At 38.4% G+C, this 14,221-nt stretch overlaps 1 protein-coding gene across 2 annotated transcripts in view; it reads left to right on the top strand.

Moving 5' to 3' along the window:
• Positions 1–14,221, top strand: part of ACSS3 (acyl-CoA synthetase short chain family member 3) — a 92,465-nt gene that overhangs the window by 21,877 nt on the left and 56,367 nt on the right. For both annotated transcript variants that reach the window (XM_087765582.1, XM_087765583.1), the window contains exons 4-7: positions 1,874–2,008; positions 2,295–2,435; positions 4,814–4,894; positions 4,978–5,073. In XM_087765582.1, coding sequence (XP_087621708.1) covers positions 1,874–2,008; positions 2,295–2,435; positions 4,814–4,894; positions 4,978–5,073 — 453 coding nt within the window. The remainder of the gene's footprint in view (positions 1–1,873; positions 2,009–2,294; positions 2,436–4,813; positions 4,895–4,977; positions 5,074–14,221) is intronic.

Below are 14,221 nucleotides of genomic sequence, written 5' to 3' on the forward strand. Positions count from 1 at the left end.
ATGCTACTAGAGACTACAGAAGAATTTGAAGGAGGTGTCTTTACAACAGAATAAAATTGTTGGTCTGGTACTATTGGGCCTTGCTTTATCTCATTTCTACCTCTTCATGTGTTTGAGTATTTTTTTTCCTACAGTTCACTATCGCTGGCATTCCTTCACCAGCAAACATTTGAACTTCCCTTGTTTTCCTTCAGACTTGTTATATTTGTATCTAATCTTACTGTGCAGGACTACATGGAGCCACAGAAGAGGTGGGAAATGGGTGTATAGAAGCAATATGGGAGCAGAGGTGCAGGGAAAGTAATGTCCGTAGGCAGAGAGTTAAAACGCTAGAAAACAGCAGTTAAAGCCAGTAATGGAGCTGCGATTTGCACAGAGTGATCCATGATGCTTCCAAGTAGTAACCCTCACTTGGGAAATACATCACCTTAGCCAATTCAGTGTTGGTTATTTTTAGACTTCCTTACTGCATACAAAGTAGTTGATGAGCAGAGGCAGCACTATTTACAAATAACTGTAAACCTGGTATTGACAACAGTCTTTCATCTTAACAATTGAATAGAACTGCGTTAATATCTTACATTAATTACAGTCTACTTTCAGGGTAGCCTCCAGATGAGTTTTCAGTTTAACTGCATTGTATTGTGTCATCTTTTGTTAAAATCAGTGCATCCCAAAAGAGAAAGATGACAAATGCTGAAATTTTAAAGCTCATCTGAAATCTTTATTTTGAATACAAACTAATTAGCAAACTTCCCTGAATGGCAGATTTGGACGGGAAACATTTTATTATTGCACAAGAAAACAATTTAATCTGTGCTTTCTGTGCTGAGTTTAATGCAGCCTTAACTGTGGCATTGTGGTTTGTGCCTACTTAATGAGATTTCTGCTAATGCATACAATTAGTGAACTAGTTTGATCAAACTGAGGGGCATAAGACAAATATACTTCTAAAACTCCAAAAGCAAGGAGATTGAAGATTCATTCTTCTCCAGTTAAAATGTGTTCTAACACCTAGCGTCTTTGGTGCTACCTTTTATTTCCTGAAATACAAGAAATAAAAATACTGATCTTGGGACCCAAGTTAAAATAGTTTGTATGAAGATTTCTTGACTTAGGAAATCTTACCTAAAACCTGAGGTTAATTTAATGACAAAGATGCTAAATCCACATTTGGAAATAAAAATTATTCTAAAAAACCCCAGAACTACGGAAATCTGATTTTCAGTGGTTTTGCATCCTGAATCCTGCAACCATCACTTGAAAGACTCTAGCTTTACTTCCCTCATGTGCCTTATGACTTTAGCTTATTCTCTTCCTGTATTTCTAGTTTCCTGTCATCTCTTGTTTGCTGCCTTATTCCTCTTTCCCCTGTCTTCCCTCCCGTGCCATTTAATTGCAGGCTGGAAAAGAGCCAGCAAAGTGCTATATAGCTAGTTTTGAATTATGCCATTGCATGCAGGCAGATAATTAGAAGGCAGGCTAAACGGGACACATAATTGTTGACATCACCGTACCGCTTTTCCTTAATGGAGGGGCTAAGATGGAAATGGGTTTTTCTCTCTGTTAATTTTTGTGCAACTTACAAGAACTTAATACTGTTGATTTCTTACTCAAATTTGGTTGAAAATGGTGAGGAATGTCTGAAGTTGTTAGTGTGCTGCTGAACAAAAAAACAGATGCATGGACAGCAAGGTCACACAAGCTTGATTTCCTTAGAAAACTGATCTAAACCCTCGTTTCTAATTATGTGAAGATAGATTTTATACATTGAGTGTCATTAATCAAAGAATTTCATGGAAAATATGTTATTAGGTTACATATATAAAATATATTGCAAATATATATTAACAATCTAACTTCTTTATTGTAGCCCAAACTTATTGTAACAGCAAGTTTTGGAGTAGAACCGAAAAGGAAAGTGGAATACATAGCCCTCCTAGAAGGAGCACTGGAAAGCGTACAGAGCAAACCTGATAAAGTTCTCATTTACCAGCGACCTAATTTGGTGGGTGTACAGTTGTTGTGCCTTTATGTTAACTTTCAGATGTGTGCCTTTTCTCATTTACAAGGAAAATTTTTGGTGTATCTGTTTGTAGTTTGTTTTTGAATTTTATGGGGGAACTTTATATTCATAAGGTTTAAATAGTGAATAGAACTAATGCAGCAGAGATATTACTGTACATAAAATTGAATAGTACTGTACAGAATATTGAATAGTACATGTTTTTTTACCCACTTCCATTTATTCCATCTGTTTTTCTTTCAACGCTTTTCTGTTTTCCAATGGGCAGGGCCATGTTCCTCTTGCCCCGGGTCGTGATCTTGACTGGGAAGAAGAGCTTGCAAAAGCACAGTGTTATAAATGTGTCTCCGTTCCCTCAGACCATCCACTTTATATTCTGTATACATCTGGAACAACAGGCTCGCCCAAGGTAAAGGACTATCTGTAGTCTAAGTGTCTGTGACCAACCTATTTGCAGTTCCACTTGAGAAAATATTTAATTAAAAAGGTTGAAAATGTTTGCCAGTGCTCAGCTATAAATGATGAGCATTGCTAGAAATGGTTTAATCTCATTTATTTACATTTCACTACTTTAAAGTCAGTGTCTAGGAATAAATCACGTTCGTTGGTTTAAATAGTAATAATATAAAGATAAACTGCATTTACTTCAAGATGTTTGTACAGTATAAACTTTTGAGGACAGCAGAATGTCTTTTATCCATTAGCGTCTTCTGTGTTTTAACTGTTTGATATAAGCGTAGTATAGTCACTTAATGACAGGATTAGTTAATATATCACTTGTGTGATAGCCTTTATTGCTGAATAGTCTTTGCTTATTCATTATTTACATATTAGCTAATCTTCCCATAGATAAGAGGTAATGAATGACATTGTAAATTAAATGGAATTAAGCATGTTCTGAAGGCTTGTGTTACTGAACAGTTTTGAGAACATAATTCCCATGAAAATGAAAGTTTAGACTGAGTAAATGAAAACTGACATAGAGCATTCTTTGAAAATGTTTGCTTTCAAATGTCAATTAGTCTTAATGATTTGTTTTTAAAAGATCTTATTTTAAAAGCAAACTCTTGAGTGTTTGCTTGGTACTTAAAATTCTCTTTTAAAGTATAGAAGACAAGCTGAGTATAATTTTCTGGCAATGGTCTTACTACCACAAATTGAGAGACAGTATCACACATCCCTGGATATGGCAGTGCTTAGACTACTGCTGGAAAATTATTTAATGATGTGGCCTATAAAGTTCAGAATCTATGGAGAGGTAAAGGAAAACAAACATCAGTTTTGCTGAGAAAAATGTCTTCTGCTTTTGCCTTGAATGTGGGCACTTTAAAGCAACATATGTAGCTTGAATCATTTAATTACATTGTCAAAAGGTCCAAGGTAAGATCTTCTGTACAACAGGTATTTTCCTTGACTGTTAGTTTCAAAATATAGTATCTCAGAGATAAAAGTTCTCAGAAGTTTACTTCATTGTGTTGGCTCTCCAGAGAAAAATATAGACACCTTGAATGAATCACCCTTATAAGAGGGAGAGTGTCAACTGGCACTAAGCTACAATGAGTAACTTAATGAATAAAATAACTTTTTTATTCATTTAAGGAACTTGCTTTTAAATGGTCATGCAAGTAAAATTACTCGGTTATGACCCTCATAACAAAAATTTTGTTAATCTCAGAGCCAGGGACTAAGTAAGAAGCTGAGACTAACAAAGGCAATCTGCTTTCTGAAAGTCATGAAGTGTTAGTTAACCATTCTCTGCTGTGGCAGTCTCCATTTTAACCAGTCAATATGTCTCTGCAGTCCCTCCTTTCTTGGACGAGGCCTGAAAGTGCCTATTTCATTCTATTAACTACATAAGGAGAAGGTACCGTGCCTAGCACACAGATAGCTGCATTGTAATGTCTGCACTGTAGACATTGGTTTGGTCAGATTAATCTCACCTGAATTTTAGTTCAGCACATCAGGACATAGTTTACTTAATTCTTTCTTCTAGAAACAGTGTACTAGAAGATGATGAAATGTATATTAAACATGCAAATATTACAAAATATTTCAAAATTTTTCTTACTAACATTGTTCCAGAGCTGGTTTTTGGCTTACCAAGGTGCACGATGCTATTGCTACTCTCTCATTCTAATTTTGGAATCCCTCTTTTAGAGTAAGACTGGGATGTTCTTCATTTTGCATTCATATGTATACTGCAGACTAGATATTAAACCTTTCAAAAATAGACATCTGGTTTAAGCCAGTTTTCTGACATCTTTAAAAAGAGTAAAAGTGCGGGAAGAGGGGTATATTTCAGGGAGTAATTCACCCCAGTTATTTTAGGCATTGCTACTCCACAGGTGCTCCTCTTTTCCCAGGATGATAGACTAGACAATGAGTTTGAAATATGCCTAGCATTTAGATGGCCACAGTTTAAGTGAGGTAAATACTCAATCTCTTATTTTTTGTCAGCATATGTTGACTAAATACTTGTATATCCGATTTTAATGAGTGAATTCTAGTCTTTGTTAGTTACCTTCTGAAAACTATTGTCATCTAGGGCTTGGGTTGGGGTTTTTTGTTTGTTTTATTGTATGTTTGTTTGTTTTCCAAAATTACTTCTTCAGAGGGAATGCTAGCACAAGCATGTACTTGTCGGAACGGATCCTGTTCTTAAGTCAGGAGTATTGGAATTAAACAACTTTAAGTCTATTACTGCTAAAACCCCCCAAAATATTGTTGAAGACAGGAATATCATTGCATCCTTCAAATGATCTTAAATAGTCAAATTTTCTCATTTAGGGTGTTATCAGACCAACAGGTGGCTATGCAGTTATGCTGAACTGGACAATGTCAGCTGTATATGGACTCAAACCTGGTGAGGTAATTCTGTTTAAATGTCATGTAAATTTTTTGAACTCCTCTTAAAAACTCCCCACTATATTTATGTTTTTATTTCATTTTAGGTGTGGTGGGCAGCTTCTGATTTAGGCTGGGTTGTTGGTCATTCCTACATTTGCTATGGACCTCTCCTTCATGGGAATACTACAGTTTTGTATGAGGTATGATCCATTCTAAAAAGCCAGCCTTTGAAAAAGCAGCGTCTCCTCCCATTGATGATCCTGATGATCTTGTTTATGCCTGTCCTTTCTTCATGCCATATATATTTAAATTGTGTGTGTATCTTCAGTGTTTATACTCTTCCGTTTATTACAGTAATTTGTAAGGAAAACTTACTTCACTATCCTTCAAACTTGTCTACTTGATCTGTGTGACTGGTGATAGTCAGTGGGGCAAGGAACTCCAGAACCACAGACCTAGAAGTGGCAGATGGTGGAGTGTATCTGTGCTGCTGAGGCTTCATCCACAGGCCATTAGACTACCTTTATTATGGATCTAGGAGAGGATGTTGTGTTTTGCCTGTCTGGAGATGACAAATTCTTACTGTATCTGAGTTGGAGGCAATTGGGAGCTCTATGTTTGAAGCCAGAACTCAAGGAGACTTGTCTCTTCTTTCCTCCTCCTACCACTCAAGGCACCTGAAGCCAAGACGCAGATGGCATTCAGGGCTTGGTCTTTCTCCTTGGGGTACGAAACTCAGTGGGGTGGAGAGGCGATTAGTCCAATTAGAGTGGCCTGCTGCATACTAACTTTGATGCTCAAAAAAGCAATCAGACTGCCTTATATTGTTATTTTGATTCTCTAATTGCTAGGCAAGAAGATACAGTGTTGCTTGAACCATCTTCCTTATTCTTCAGGAAGTGAATCCAGTATCCATCAGTGATAGTGAAAGACATTTTATGTAAAAGCACCGACATTGTTAGCTCTTAAGCATGCTGAGACTTGGTTGCCTGCATTCACCTGATGTTAGGAATTCTGGATGTATCCCAGCTTCTGCAACACTATGCAGACTGAAGCCCACCTAGTAGTTGTTCTGTCTTTTTCAGTGGTCCTAGAGGCAGAAGTTGTAGCTCTGCCATTGTGGCATGCTGATCACCTCTATTTGTAGTGGTAATTAGAAATGTGTGAACCATTAACGGAAGTCTAACGGTAACTTATGGCAGAGCATACAAGAACTACAAAAGTATAGTGAATGTACTGATACTGAGGGCATGAAAAAGCACATGAATCAAGCTTTGATGACACTGTGAATATAGCAGTTGTTAGAGCACCCGGTGTTTGTGGAGCAGGGGAGTCAGCATGACATGGTGGAAACATACTGCTTTACAGACCATAAGTGCGGAAGTTCTGCATAAGGAAATGTGTATTATGATTAAACTTTCTTCATCTTCCTGCTAATACACCATACAAGTGAAGATGACTATACTAGAACAGAAATGGATTGTTACTGTTTTCAGGAAAAAGCATTATCAGAACAATCCTTTGGTGTTTGCACAACCAGTTAAGTTGGTATTGGTTGAGATGTGCTTCACTGTTATGAACTTATACACTGCTGTTGGTGGGTAGCTGGTACTGGCATTGTGCCTGAATTTTGAGTAAATATGTTTCTGAATCCTGTGGATACTGAAGAAGCATGAACAATTGTAGTAAGGTGAGGTTGCCTCTAAAATTGTTTGGATGCTGCTGCATTAAACACTACAGAACTGACTAGTGCTTCCTGCATCCTGTTTTGGAAGTTAGCAGTATGCTTTAGTGCTCAAAGTTCACTCTATAAACTTATAAGTGAGATTCTCACAAGCAGAAGACACCTCTTGAAGCAGGTCAAGAATCCTCAAATCCAGAAAGACAATGGTGATTTGGGGTACGTCTGCATGATATTTCAAATCACAGCAGTAGTGCAGTTCTGAAATAAGTCCTTTGATTATCCTTGCTTACTGATTTGGTTCACAGAGTGGTTTTAGACACATGAATGACATCTTTACATAGAAAGCTGAGACAGAAGCTTTGCCACTTGAAATAAAAGGGTAGGATCCAATGAGTGGGACTGCACTGCTGTGAGGTTCTCCAGAGCAAATGAAAAGTACACATGTCAACAGAAAGCTTTAAAACTTTCAAGAGCTCCCACCTTATCCTGACATACTTCTTGTGCTACGCAAAAGGGCCAAATGCTATATGTGACTTCATGTTTTGTAATGCCCACCAGATGTCTGCTTGTTCTGACTTTCAGCTGCTCCTTTATTTCTTCCAGGCTTTGGCTTCTGTCTTCTTCACCAGCCCTATTTCTTTTGCTATTCCTCGATTATGAACATCTTTCTTATAACATGATTAAAACTATTCCTCCTTTCCTACTGCTACATTTTGCCATAGTGACACCTGTTGCTTTGGCCTCTCAGAATATTGAGCTAGGGGCAACCTGGAACTTGACAGCATATGCTCTGAAAGGCCCAAAAGTTTCTCCAGCAGATGCACCACCCTGTTGCTCATGTCAAGCCTGCTGCCAAGTGGGAGAGCACTGACAAGTGGTGCTGCATTCATTTCAAATAGACGAAGACCATCTTCTTGAAGAGGTGGCAAAACCATACTTCAGAGGTGCCACGGTGCATGCGCCCCTACCACAGAGATCTTGAACAGATCTTCAGGGGAGGGGAGAGCACTCCGCCAAGCCCACTGCTCATGAGGACATCCACTCCCTTGGTCCCAGGACCAACAGTCTGGGAGAAAAGTCCAGGGAAAAGCGTGCCTACACTGCTGCACGTCTACGTGCCTGCAATTTCCAGAGGACCCTGGCAAAACAACGTGCAGGAGCATCCCCTTGGCCCACTCTCTGCCACAGTAGGCAATGGGAACTGTAAACGGGTAGTCCAGATGCCCGCCTGAGTAAATGTGCATACTCCTTTCCTGTACATGTATTGAGGGTGGGACTGTGTTTAGGAGGTTGCTGGTAGAATTAGGGCACTTCCACAGAGCTGTGGAAAGGTGGAGTAAGTCTCTGGATTGACTGTGAGAGCTGCTACACCTTGAGAGATGGTTCCCTGGGTGCCGTGAGCTGTGAGGGAAGCTCCGTGGAGCAACAAGCTCCATCAGAGACCACTTGCCCTGTCCCAGCTCTGCCTGCGTGCCAGGCACAGTCCTGGCAACTGCATAAGCTGTGGACATGGCATGTCTTGATAACACAGCCCCCCTAGGCTTCTGCACAACATCCCAGGTGCACTGTATCAAATGCAGTGTATGAAGGACCTACTCAGTGGTGGTAGCGGTGCTAGTACTTCTGGCCACGAGTCAGATCCTGTCCCTGCCCTGCAGTCAGCTGCTTGTACAACAAATACCATTCAGGATGATTCCAGTTCTTTGAAATGCAGTGGTTAAGGTAGTGGTTATTGGCAATATATGATCTCTTCCTCTGCCCCAAGTCACACTTGGGAAAGGTTGTAAAAGGAAGGGCACTGCGGGCTGCAGTAAGGCATAGTTGGATTAATCAGGTTTACCCAAAACAAATTGATTAAATGCAGCAAGGGAGTGTGTGAAGCACACAGGTGTGGTGGAGGGGAAAACCAAGGACAAAGAGAAGTATTGGGAATCAGTTCCTTTTTAATCATTGCATAACATTTGCCAGATTGAAAGACATTGATGTGCAGTGGTTTTCCTCCCACTCCACTCCATGCACTCGTGAATGCTCAGTGGGCTGGTGACTGTCTTCAGTGAAGGAGCAGGCAAAGTCGTGACACAAATGCATTGCTGGATGCCCCACCTGTGACAAAGAGAGCAGAGAACTGAGCATACACGTACTGTCGAAGCTGTACTCGGTGTTTCAGTCTGAAGGAAGGTCTCAAAGATGTCTTCACAGATGGTTCAGACTGAAAGTGATACCCTGAATTTGGAAGGTATTGGAAACATTTGCACAGTGTCTATCCCACATTGCCCAGTGTCTTTCACATCATAGAATCATAGAATCATTAAGGTTGGAAAAGACCCTTAAGATCATCGAGTCCAACTGTTAACCTATCACTGCCAAGTCCATCACTAAACCATGTCCTCAAGCACCATGTCTACCCGTCTTTTAGATACCTCCAGGGATGGAGACTCAACCACTTCCGTGGGCAGCCTGTTCCAATGCCTGACTAACCTTTTGGTGAAGAAGGTTTTCCTAATATCCAACCTAAACTTCTCCTGGCACAGCTTGAGGCTGTTTCCTCTCGTCCTGTCCCTTGTTACTAGGTGACCAAATGTAGATTGTGGTTCCGTTATGTATTCAGTAAAAGCACAATTAAATGAGGTCTGTGCTGCATCACTGTCAGAGTGTGCTTTATGGTGTGGGGCGCACAGGTGTGCAGCATCTCTCATGGTGCTCATTGGCATTTGACGACATCATGAATGATCCTATCCCTTCTTGGCAATAAGGCACTGGCATATGTTTTGGTTCTGTGACCAGGGATGTGGAATATAGGGCTTATAGAAATTTTATGGTGGAGCCTACTGCTGATGTGTGAACTGACGTGCTACTGTCATCTGCATGAAACAGATGAAAGGGACAGCATGACACGTCCTAGAAGAGAAGTCCATTCAGTCAAGGGAGCAAAGATATGTAGGATAGCTTTCCGTCAGAAAACTTTGAGCTTCATTTTTCGTTCAGTGAGCAAGGCTAAGTCTAGTCTAAAAAAACCCTCGAATAACGTCTAATGGAAGAAGTAAAGAGCCATGGCATTAAATGGTTTGATCTACTAATCTGCTCTAATTCACCTCACTACTTGCTATGTAAACAAAGTCTGTGACACCATATGTGCTTGCATTCATGTTTCATGTTATTATTTCACATGGTACTAAGTTTATTTTTACCAGTGCATGTAGTAGGAAGAAGATTCATAATCTCTCATAGAACAGCAGACTGTGCCTAGGTGACCCCTGTGTATGTTGTTTTGTACAAAATCCTGTTGTTTATCATTTTTGTAACAAAAAAATGTAAAACAAGAAACAAAATGCAATGTTTAAAAGCAAAGCAAATCTTGAGGTCTTAAAAATGTGTTTTGGAATGTGTTCTTGTCTTTGTGGTTAACTTTTAACTTTGTGGTTAACTTTTAAAAGTGTTAACTTTTTCTTCTGTTCATGGAAAGACTGTGGGTAGTGTGTTAAGCTGTTCTATGAAATAGAAAAGGAGCTTTTGTTGGGATGTTTTTCTTCCACCTCATTTTGTGATCTGTAGGATCTGAGGCAAATAACTTTGTTTTTAGCTCCTAGGCATTGGATTGATTTTTCAATAATCTCTCAGAAAAGCAGGTTTGCAAAACAAGTATTTTTTATTAAATATTAAAGTACACAAAATTATAACAACAAGCACAAGGGTTTTTTCCCGTAAATGGCTAAGATGAAGAAGCTCACATGACTTAATGCTCCCAGCCAATGACTGTAGCAGCTGGAGAAAACCCAAACAAATGGTTATTCTTAATTTGAATCTTAGTGTACCTCCTGTCCAGCTAAAGTTTACTGACTTGCTTACTTTCAGTGTTCAGCATGAAAGCTTGCAATGAATACTTTACTGCAATACATAATGCAGAGAATATCTACAGTGGAACTATGGCAATAAAAATCAGCCATTCATTTGAGTATTGCTTATGCTTAGCTCTTTTTTGAAGAGTTTCCAATGTGCTAATCTGGTGGAATCCACTTCCTTCTGTGAATTTACAAACCAGCTCACTGTGGAACTTCTGAAAGCTTTTGAGGCAATGACAAGTGACAGCTTGCTGATTGCAGGAGTGATGCTTGGTTCTTAGTAAACATACAAGTTCTGAAGGACATTAGGAAGCAAGGTTATTTCTAGGACATTGCAAATTAAAAGTAATCAAGTGGTTTTTAAAAAAAGGAGGAAGGTGTTTGTTTAAAAGCAGTAGGACAAAATCCTAGGAAAAGAAAAAAAGGCAGAATTCAAGAGGAACAGGTAAGTGAGAGAATATGTTAAACTCATGAGGTAGACTCTTTTGCAGAAAGGATTCCTTAGTAACTAAATATATCTTTATGTGGAAAAGGGAGTACAGTAAATTTATTGTAGTTCATATGTTCACATACATACATTTTTAGAGATGGATGAAAATGTCCAGAAGAACTAACACTATATACTTGTGTACTTGAACTTGCAAATAACTCCAGATGCAGAGGTGGATTTGTGATATTTCGTGGTACATGCGTACATACTCTACAGCTGTCCTATACCTTTTGCTCATCCCAGAGGTCATGCCTGTCAGATTCTTCCTGTGTGTTGTTCGTTTATGTAGGGCAAGCATGGATACATCTGTGAGAACTCCTAAAGGTTCACTAAACAATTTGGGGATTGATTTTAATATCTTGAGTTGAGTCATGTAGGCTCTCAGTTAACTACTTATGAAAGAAAGAGATCACTGCAATGTTCTTGCTATTGCATATGAAAAGATCGTTTTTCCTGTGAAGAAGAGAAATAGTCGACAGTTTTTTCTGCATTGTTGTGGCAGAAGAGACCACTGTGAACAACAGAAACAAGCTTTGGCTCTGAAAAATTAACTGAAGTATTCATGGCTTTGCATACGGCGGTATTCAGTGTGCATTTTTCACCTGCCTTTTCCTGAGGTGAAAGGATGAGGAAGAAAAGTCTGTGTGCTGCACTTAAATCCCACAAGACTCCGTTTGTCCCTCTCCTGTCAGGTGGTAACAATCTTTGCTGTTACATCTTTATAGTGTGTAAAGACCATGTGAAATCTTTGGAAATTCAGTATCCTTAGGCAAAAAACCCTGTTACTTATTTTGACCTTGTTCTGTTACGTGGAAATGGAGCCTTAAAAGGATGTGTGGACATCACTGTAAGCTATATTTAATTAAGTACTAACATGCTGTCTTTCAGTCTTGAATCTGCTTTCCCAGCAACTTAAATTATTTGTACAGGTAATCAGAGTTAATAAGTATGGTCAAGATTTATGAAGCAGAAGCAGACTCTAGGAAAAGAATATCTGTTCTTTGCTGATCTTATAGCTGATGCCATTTTTTGTGTTAGATCGTATGGATCAATATGTGAGGTTAATTTTCCGGTACATGGTCTCCACACAAGCTAGAAATCTTTGCTTTCTTACTTCACTTGGCTTTACTCGCACAGAATATATCGTCTGAGCAAAGTTAAGAAATAAGCACAGCACAGAGCTGTGCCTTCTCAGGTCAACTGTTATGTGGATCACTAACTCTGCAGTATATAATAGTCCTCTAGTTAGGATCACTGCTGGTTTTACAGTACATGAAATAGTAAACTGTCAACTGTTTTGACTAAAGACTTTGTAGACTGAATTCTTATTTGTATGTGTAGGAGTGTGAGAAATCTCAGCATATGCTGCTAAGAGCTTGTCCTTGCAGTGTCAGTGTGTCATACATGTGCATTCTCATATGCAGATGGGAGTTCATAAAGGTAAGCCTACATGCTATGCAAGTATACCTATATAGATAGTAATCTTTTTCCCCCCTCATGTGCATGACTGTTTCTTATATTTCTAAGTGTATTTCATCATCCACAGTTTTCAGTTGATTCAACTGTTCTATCCACTAGTCAAAAAGTATTGCTTTGATTTTTTTTGTGTGTTTTAGAATCCTACTTTATGAATAATAAAATCTTCTTTTAAGTTCCTTTGCTTTTTAATTAAGAAAGTTTGGAGGCAGTGAACACATAACATACTTATTCGAAGTGTATTGACACTAAATGTGTGAGTTCAGCTGAAATTTGGAGAAGAAAATAATTGAGTTCTTCTCTAGGCTGATTTTATGATTTGCACAATTTACCTAATGTTGGATACTTTTCAAACCCCATCTCCATCTTTATTTCATCTCCAGATGCTCAATATAGTGCTGGTATGCAATTTAGGGGGCTTCAGTGGCTTCAGGATCTCTACAAATAATTAAACAGAGAACTCCAGTTATAAATGATTTTTGCTAGAAAAAAAGAAATGAAATAATAAAAAAAAATAGTAAGAAATAGTTTTTATTCCTTTCCAAGTTTAATTCTGTTACAAAAGAGTTCCATTTTCTAGTTTATCTGGAAAAAACCCAGTGATTTCCCACTAAATTAATACAGTTTTAAAGCTGGGGACCACTGTGGTTGACTTCTCTGATATTCTGAATAACAAGGAACAAAACCTTCACCTGGTAGCAGAAATGCAATTTATAGAATCAAATATATTAGCTTGAGTATTAAATTACTATAGTCTAATTAATGTTTAAACACCTAATAGATGTTAATTAGATTCTTCATTCCAAAGGGATTAACTCCTTACCACCACACTAGTTAAGTAGAAGAAGAAAGCAGTGTGAGAAAAATGGCGGTTTCTCAGAGATAAGGAAAGACTTGGGTAGTTTTATAGTAGCTATTTTTGACCACTGATACACTGGGCCACATTAAAATTGTTGCGTGAATTTGGCAGCAGAGAATCACTAAAATAAATACTGCAATGAAGAGGTTTTCCTTCTAGCAGGTGCAGAATAAGACAAGAAGGAATGGGGAGGAAAGTGATGAGTTCCTTCAGCAGTCTGTTACTTAGTCATCTTACAGTGACGTTTTATCTCTGTGTGAATGTGTGGGGATCAAGATGGTTATTGTCATTATAAAGGCATCTCTGAATTTAAAATGTGTTGGTTTGGGAAAATAAAAAGAGTAGAAATCCTATTTCTTTAACAGTAAGTATTAAAGAAAATACTTCTGGTTGACCTACATGTCTGCTTTGTGATTTTTGCTCTTGGTGAGAACATTATTAAAAAGTAATTGTACATTTCCCATTTTTCTTTCTCTGAGATGCCACCAATCGAGTCTTCAGACGGTGTTCATGACATCAGGGTCATCTTTTTCAGGATTAAAAATGGGAAGAAAAGGAAGGCTTCTGTACACATAGGGAGAAAAATAATGTTTACAAAGAGGAATAGTGTATAATTTTTCCTCTGCTCAGAAGACTGTCTTAACAGTGAGTGTTCATAAATTTGTAGTCAAAAGTTTTTCCTAAATGATTGCCTAATGATGGGTTTTGGGTTAGGGAGTATCAGTATGCTGTGTAGGTGTGGGAAAAGAACACCTCATCCCCTTTGCCTAGGGACAACCACTATTAAATATAAACTGTTCTGACTTCATAACCTCACTTCTTAAAGTGATTTGCTTATTTTTAAATTACTTAGTAAGTGACAAGTCGTCATTTTAACAATTGCTATGGAAACTATTGCTATTTCAATTTTTACTTGCTGTAACACCATTGTCAGGAATGTGAAAACAGTAATGAATTCCTTTGAATACAGCAAGGTTTGTTTTTTGTGGGTTTGTTTTTT

This window comes from Nipponia nippon, unplaced genomic scaffold, assembly GCF_047370975.1.
Source record: "Nipponia nippon isolate SJK-2023a ecotype South Korea unplaced genomic scaffold, ASM4737097v1 scaffold_3, whole genome shotgun sequence".
Classification (NCBI taxonomy): Eukaryota; Metazoa; Chordata; class Aves; order Pelecaniformes; family Threskiornithidae; genus Nipponia; species Nipponia nippon.